The 8,033-nt window shown below is 38.4% G+C and overlaps 1 protein-coding gene across 1 annotated transcript; it reads left to right on the forward strand.

The window, feature by feature from the left end:
- The first annotated feature begins 3,744 nt into the window (after positions 1-3,744).
- Positions 3,745-7,730, forward strand: RFPL4B (ret finger protein like 4B). The gene is made up of 3 exons (XM_055243615.2): positions 3,745-3,846; positions 5,626-5,754; positions 6,041-7,730. The coding sequence occupies exon 3, from the start codon at positions 6,146-6,148 to the stop codon at positions 6,938-6,940; it is 795 nt and encodes a 264-aa protein (XP_055099590.1). The 5' UTR covers positions 3,745-3,846; positions 5,626-5,754; positions 6,041-6,145; the 3' UTR covers positions 6,941-7,730.
- The last annotated feature ends 303 nt before the right edge of the window (positions 7,731-8,033 follow it).

The following is an 8,033-nucleotide window of genomic DNA, read 5'->3' on the forward strand; positions in this document are numbered from 1 at the left end:
TCAGAGAGGTGCCCTCTATCTTCTTTGAGATAGACAGAAGGGTCCCTTTTAATGTATAACTAGGCAGTAGACAGGAGAGGACACGGGTTGGAGAGAAGAGGAGGTTGCAAGCCAGCACTTGTCCCGCACCAGGGGATGGAAGCTAATTGTGAAAAGCTGCCCCACTACAGCTGCTGCCTTTTGAAAAATGCAAACTGTGTTTTGAGCAAACATATCATCCACTTGTAAGTATCTTAGATTCCTGACAGATCTGATTATTCCCTCCTCCCCACTAGTGGCTTCATCTTATCTAATTAGCATGTGTGAAAGTTGATTCCTTTTTTAAGCAGGAAACTATGGAAACGAAATTAATTTGTGATTTAATCTTAACTCATGGAAGCATTAATGATAATTAAAAATTATTTTAAAAATTAAAAAAATTTTCATGCACATTTTGGATATGTTGTCATGAGAGTATTAAGATATCACAGATAAGTGGCTTCCAATATTTCCAGCACTTGAAAGTTTAAAAAAATGGCACTTCTCTCTGAATTCAGTATTCCCGTAGTAATGGAGAATCTGGGAATCAAAGTGAGTATTTCTGGGAAAAAAAAATATTTCTCCTGGCAGACAAAAGCTTAGTAGCATGAAGTCAGTGTATGGTCCAGCCACAGTCAGAGCTGGCTGAAAAATGTAAAAGTCAATAAGGAATGATGTTTTTTGTTATTATCAATATCTGTTGAGGGCCTAGTAGGTGTTATTCAGTGATAGAGAAAAACTGGATTTGGAATCATCACTGCAGTTAAATAAATTAAATGAAAAAATGAAAAAAGCCTCATCATTATTGGAAAAAGGAGAGAAAATGTTCCATATTTAGCCATATCATATGTATCAGTTTTGAGATGGCAGAAGCCAAACAAAAAGATGGCTGGATGCATCATTAGAGTTTTTGGTTACCAAGGAACTAAGATTTGCTGCTGTGCCTTAGAGTTATAGAATCTGTAGTAGGGCAATGATCTTTGAACAGGTTAGAGAGGTCCTGGAGGTCCCTGAGACACTTTTAGTGAATCTGCAGAATCTTCCCTTTTCCAACTAAACATCTGTGGAAAGCCACATTTTTTTTCACATATTTAAATCAAAGCAACATATCACAACGGGTTCAGCAAAAGTAGATGTAAGAATCCAGATGTCTTTTATTAAGCAAAAATTACAGAGGTTTGCAAACATTCAAAACAATAGAACGCTTCTAAGTAATTGTTTTTGTTTTAGAAAATAGTTATTTGTTTAAATAAAACTATATTATTTATGTTAACATATAATGGTTTTATTTTAATTAATTAAATAGAGCTTTAAAAAATTCTCAGTTTGAATTTCTAATATTATAAATATGAAGAAATATAATTCATATGAACAAAAAGCTTTTTGGAGTTCTCATTTATGTATAAGAGTGCAAATGATATCACCTTACACTTGTAAGAATAATTTTTTTCTTTCTTTTTTTTTTTTTTTTTTTGAGATGGAGTCTCGCTCTGTCACCCAGGCTGGAGTGCAGTGGCGCAACCTCTGCTCATAGGTTCAAGCAATTCTCCGCCTCAGCCTCATGAGTAGCTGGAATTACAGGTGCCCGCCACCACGCCTGGCTAATTTTTTTATTTTTTGTAGAAACGGGGTTTTAGCATCTTGGCCAGGCTTGTCTTGAACTCCTAACCTCGTGATTCACCCGCCTTGGCCTCCCAAAGTGCTGGGATTACAGGCATGAGAAAAAAATAAATAAATAAAAAAGAGAAAAGATAACAAATGCTGGCAAAGATATGAAGAAAAGAGAAACCTTGTACACCATTGGTGGGAATGTAAATTAACACAGTTATTATGAAAACTAGTATGGGGGTTCTTCAAAAAACTAAAAATAGAGCTACCATGTGATCTAGCAATTCTACTTCTAGGTATATATCCACAGAAAAGAAAATCAGTACATTGAAGAGATATCTGCTCTCCTATGTTCATAACAGCATTATTCACAGTAGCCAAGATATAGAATCAACCTATATTCACCAAATGATGAATGCATAAAGAATCAGGATATTCCTCAATGGATGAATACATAAAGAAAACATGATACATGTACACGATGGAATACTATCGAGTCTTAAGAAATTGTATCATTTTCAACAACATGGAACTTGGAGGACATTATGTTGAGTGAAATAAGCTGGCACTGAAAGGCAAATGCTGCATGATTTCACCTATATGTGGAACGGAAAAAAATAAAAAAAATTGAGCTCATGGGAACATGGAGTAGAATCATGGCTACCGGGCACTGGGATAGAAAGAAGACTGAAATGGGGAGATGTTGGTTAAAAGGTACAAAATTTTCAGGAAGATAGAAGGAATACACTTTGGAGATCCATTGTACATCATGGTGGATATAACTAATGATAATGTATAGCACACCTAAAATTTGCTAAGATAATAGATTTTGAATATTTTCATGACAAAATGATAAGTATGTGAAGTGACAGGTATATTAATTGGCTTGATTTAATCATTTCACAGTGTATACATACATCAGACAATTAAAAAACAAAGGGTAAATCTGGGTAAAGAATATATCTCTTTTTACTATTCCTACAAATTTTCTGTGTCTAAAATTATTTTAAAATAAAATGAAAGAAAAAGTGACATTTTTGAATAATTAAAAAAGAGAGTGTAAGGATTCTTGAGATTAAAATCTCAAGTTTAAAGGGTCTTGAGATTACAGTTTAAAAAGTTTGAGCTCCTAACCTTACGTATCTGCCCACCTTGGCCTCCTGTAATCCCAGCTACTAGGGAGGCTGAGGCACAAGAATCGCTTGAACCTGGGAGGTGGAGGTTGCAATGAGCCGAGATTGAGCCACTGCACTCCAACCTGGGAGATAGATCAAGATTGTGTCAAAAAAAAAAAAAAAACAAAATAAAACCCAACAATGCTTGAGACCTGCTCCTGCAAGTATTTAACTCACAGAAATGGAGATAGCACCAGGTAAAAATGAAGTAAAAGCTGTGTAAGCTGTGTGTTCGGCCTTGCAGAACAGGAAGCCTGAGAAAGGAGAGGTTATTTAGAATGCAGTCTCTCTTGGGGAAAACATATATTCCAGCGATCCTCTCTACAGTGGGACTTCATTCACCCTCCAAATCCCTTTTTGGAAGTTTGTGTCTTAGCTTTCCTCTATTGTGACTTTTACTGCTCCTTCTGCTCTGGATACAGACACCATAAAATTTACTGTTCATCCAAGAACACTTTTGAGAGTAAAAAATGGAATTATTAATAATTACAGGACAATAGCCTTGCCTGGCTGCCATCTTTCTTACCCTGTCCAGTAAGTACCCCTAAGAGTAGAATTGTTGAGTCAAAGGACGTGAAAACTGTGTAGATCCTGTCCACTCATGATTCTATCAGGAATAGGAACACCAATGATTACATTAGCCACGAAGTGATTAGGTTTCAACAGTGCATTTCTGTATTTGATCTCCAACACATTTTGCTTTTTAAAGTTGAGTTCTGAAATTAGAGACAAGAGCAGATGGCAGTAGATTCACTCTAATTCAGGGAGTTATTAAGAAATTTTGAATTTTTTTATTATATAATTTGAAGCATGCTTTAATGTCATCATCACAAACGGAAGGGTGGGTTGATGAGTTTACTCAGATTAGGGTGGTACAATCTTTGGGGCGGAGCCTCTGACTCTGATTGGTTGGAGAATGTTTTCCAGGCAGGATAAAAATGCCAGTGTCTCTGCGCCGAAACTCAGAGAGGAGCAGACGTCTGTAGAGGTAGAGACGCGCAGGCTTCGGATCTTTCAGACTTCTGCTGGAAGTCTCCAAGTCAAGGTAAGTTATACCTTCTGTTTAAGCTATTTCCAATGTCCTATTCTGTCTTTGGCTACAAACTGGTGTTTTCGAATGCCTTTAACTATTTATTTTAGAGGAGAAAGAACTAGTTTTTTCCTGTGCCAGGGAGCTTTCTTCACCTTTAACTATAACTTTGCCATTTAAATTTTTACGTATGAACCTCAGGTCACTCTTTGCATGAACTTGTATTTTTATGTGTTTTCAACTACAATTGATTTGCTGTTTTAAAATGGTTTCTTTTTATTTTCCAACATTTCTTAAAAGATTTCTGGGTTTTCGGCCGGGCGCCATGGTTCGCGCCTGCGCTTTGGGAGGCTGAGGTGGGTGGATCACGAGGTCAGGAGACCAGCCTGTCTAACATGGTGAAACACCGTCTCTACTAAAAATACAAAACTTAGCCGGACCTGGTGGCACACGCTTGTAATCCCAGCTACTCAGGAGGCCGAGGCAGGAGAATTGCTTGAACCCTGGAGGCAGAGGTTGCAGTGAGCCGAGATGGAGCCACTGCACCCCCAGCCTGGGCGACAGAGCAAGATTCCGTCTCAAAAAAAAAAAAAGACTTCGCTTCGGGTTTTCACTTAAATATACTTGACCACTTTTAGTAGTTGTGTCATAATTAGCTGAATCATTTTATTATTGTTAGATAATTTGATGGTTCCTGATCATTTGGGATGGTAGTTAACACTGAAATGAACAACTTGTGAATAAGTGTAGCATTTTTTTTCTTTTGTAAAATTGTTTTCTTAGATACATTCCAAGGTGGGTTAGGCAATTAGATTTCCAGCACCATGTTAAATTTCCCATTAAATTGAAAAAGATAACAGAATTAAGAAAGAGGTAATCTCTGGTTGTCTGCCAGCCAGGCACCATGAGATTGGAATGCTGACCAGGACTTGGAAGACAAAGTTTTATGTGGGCAGATACCCTGTTTATTACACAAGTTTGTGTTTCCAGAGTCCAGTTGAGCCAAGAGCACAAAAGGGTCTCAATAAGTATTTGTTGGAAAGAGATTAGAGAATGTGTTCTGGGATGTAGGACAGTTCTAGTAACTCAGTCTTAGGCTGGCCTCAGTGGTGTTCATCACTTCCTCTCTCTGGTAATGTTGATGCTGCTCCTCTTTCTGTCCCTCATTCTGTTACTACTGTCACCACTGAATGTGTGATTTGTGGGTACTTGGTAAGAAGTTCTGCTAGTTACTGCTCAGTGCAGGCTCTTATTGGAGAACAGTCCTCTGTTCACATCATCTCAAAGGTGCTGTCCAGCTTTGTGAGGCTGTCTTTGGGTCATAGGTCTAGCCTGGTCCAATATGCTGTGCCCAGCATGTCAGACAGCTCACTCAAAGAATGACAGCCATGGTGGGAAGTCCTCTAGCAGCACCAGAGGCTCTCAAGCTTTGGGAGCAGTTGGGGTAACTGGAGGGCATCTTCTTTGTCTGGAACATCTTTTTGGTTTGTATTCAGGCATGATTATTTTGGAGAAGTTAATGACTATTACATTTTCATTCACATTAATTCAAGCCTTAATTAGTTTTCTTAGAGTGCTTTAAAACATTTCATCTAATAACACTTTGTCCTTAAACTTGACTCTTTTATGGGCATCTCATTTTGCAGTGGATTTTGCTGGCTTTACTCACATGTGGTAATTTTCCTGGAAATTCTGAGGATTCCTTAGAGTCACTTTTCTGTGATGATTAACGTAGAATTGGCTTTATTTTCATGATTGAATTTAGACATGAAAATTCTTTTTCCTAAACTGCAGGTGATCTACAAAGAAATACTGAGTGGAGACTATACTGAGATTCTATTAAAGACCCACTTGAATTCAGCCCCCATTAGAAGAAACTTTGGCCAGAGCAGCCAACACATTACCTGGAAGTCTTCAGACTAGGTAAGCCGCACTGTCTGAAAAGAAAGTTTCCACTGTCCTATTTCTGTCTTGTGATTATCTAGAGTTTGAAGAGTTTTGAAATCATTTTTATCACCATGACTACATTACTGTGATTCTCTAGCAATTTAGTGTCACTTTCCTATACAAACTACAGAAATATTATTTATTTTTTGTTATTCTTAGTTAATTTCTTAGTTAATAAATTTATTATTTATTAAATAATATAATTCATGTATGTATGCCAATAACTTATTTATTAATTTATATTATTTAATCTTGGATTTAGACTATTGGAGAGTGGATTGTGTACTGCGGGCTCCCAAGTGCTTCTAGAAGCCGATAAAGGATCATTTCAGTTTACTTCACGGCTAAGGAGTAACCCTTAGGAACCATGGCCCAATACCTGCAAGCAGAGTCGTCCTGTCCAGTTTGCCTGGAGTTTTTCTCCTGTCCCATTTCTCTCTCTTGTACACACATTTTCTGCCTTGATTGCATCCAGAATTGGATGCTAGAAAACCATGAGTTTAGAGTGGTGTGCCCCTTGTGTCGAGACGTGGTGAAGGCACCTCCTATGGAAGAATGGCAAATAAGAGCCCTAACACTTATCACCAAGCAGCAGGATGGCCGACTTGAGGAAAGTCTGCACGTGAGGGAGCGGCTCCGGCATTTTCGGGAGGATGTGACCCTGGATGCAGCCACTGCCAGCCCCCTCCTTGTCTTCTCCAATGATCTGAGAAGCGCTCAGTGTGGGAAGATCCACCACGACCTGACAAAAGATCCCAGGCTGACCTGTGTCCTGGGTACTCCCTGCTTCTCCTCCGGCCAACATTACTGGGAGGTTGAAGTGGGAGAGGTGAAGTCATGGTCCCTGGGCGTCTGCAAGGAGTCGGCTGACAGAAAGAGCAGTGATTTATCCCCTGAGCATGGCTTCTGGATCATTAGCATGAAGGCAGGAGCAATCCATGCTAACACCGACCTGGAGAGAATTCCTGCAAGCCCTGGCCTTCGCCGTGTGGGAATTTTCCTGGATGTTGACCTTGAAGAAATCCAGTTTTTTGATGTTGACAATAATGTCCACATCTATACACATGATTCTTTATTCTCTTTGGAGCCTTTGCGTCCATTCTTCTGTGTTGAGCTCTTGGGGGAAGGGGAGAGTGGCAACATCCTGACCATCTGCCCATGAGAAAATCAGCCCTTCCTAGAAGCTTTCTAAGAGGTGAAAGAGAATTTTGGCCTGAGAAAGGTCAGCATGATTGAGGAAGAGGTAGAATGCGCTATAGTGCAAAGACTTGGTAAATTTTTAAAGTAGATTTTGTAGACTTTGTAGCAAAACGATTTTTGGATTTTTGGGGTAAATTTTGTAATATTTGTAGCTAGGTAACTGGGGTCTTTAGGGATGTTATTAAGTACTCTAAGCCTCAGTTTTCCAGTCTGTAGATGCCGATAGTTGTATCTCAGTCAAGCAGCTGTGGTAATTAGAGACAATACTATGCCTTTGTCTTATAGTAAATAACAAATAGAGAAATATTAGATTGTAAGTAAGCTAGATATTAGGTTTTGTGGATAGACAATATCTTTTTCATTATTTCAAGCTATTTTGTGTAATTCCTGATAATGTCTGAGGAGGAAAAAAAATTAAACAGCCAGTATGAGTTATTTTGTTGATATGGCATGAAATTTCAGACAAACTGGTATTGGGGAAGAACTAAGTTTTTCATTTTTATTTTCTTTGAAACACAGCCACATAAGGTTTCTTGAAAGACAAAGAACTTTGACCAAAATGTATTGTTAATGGTGATTCATATTCTTATGGGAAGTGTCATTTACCCATCTCAATAATTGGACTATTGTGATTTGTAAGAATTCTTATCAACCATGTTAACTAACACATTCATCAAAAATTGTTTTCAAGGTTGCTTTTGGATTTTTTTTTTTTGTAGAATTTATATTTTTTGCAAATAAATTTATAAAGCTTGGATGTGTTCATGTTTGTGCTTTTTGGTCCGTCTCTCACATACAGTCTGAAGTTTGTACCCCTCTTCCTCCACCACATCTACATGGTCCCAGACTGTGATTTCCAATACGTCATCCTTATACTCTCATGATGGCTCCTTTTCGAACTATTCAGGTCTCTTAGGGTTGTATTTTTTCTGATTTACTGAGTCAGCCACTTCTGAGATTACAACTGCCCCAAAAGGGCTGGGATCTGAGCATGTTCTGGAATCTGTCTTTGACTTCCGTTCTAGAGAGACCCAGAATTGTCATTTCCCTTCTCT

This window comes from Symphalangus syndactylus, chromosome 2 (assembly GCF_028878055.3).
Source record: "Symphalangus syndactylus isolate Jambi chromosome 2, NHGRI_mSymSyn1-v2.1_pri, whole genome shotgun sequence".
Lineage (NCBI taxonomy): Eukaryota > Metazoa > Chordata > Mammalia > Primates > Hylobatidae > Symphalangus > Symphalangus syndactylus.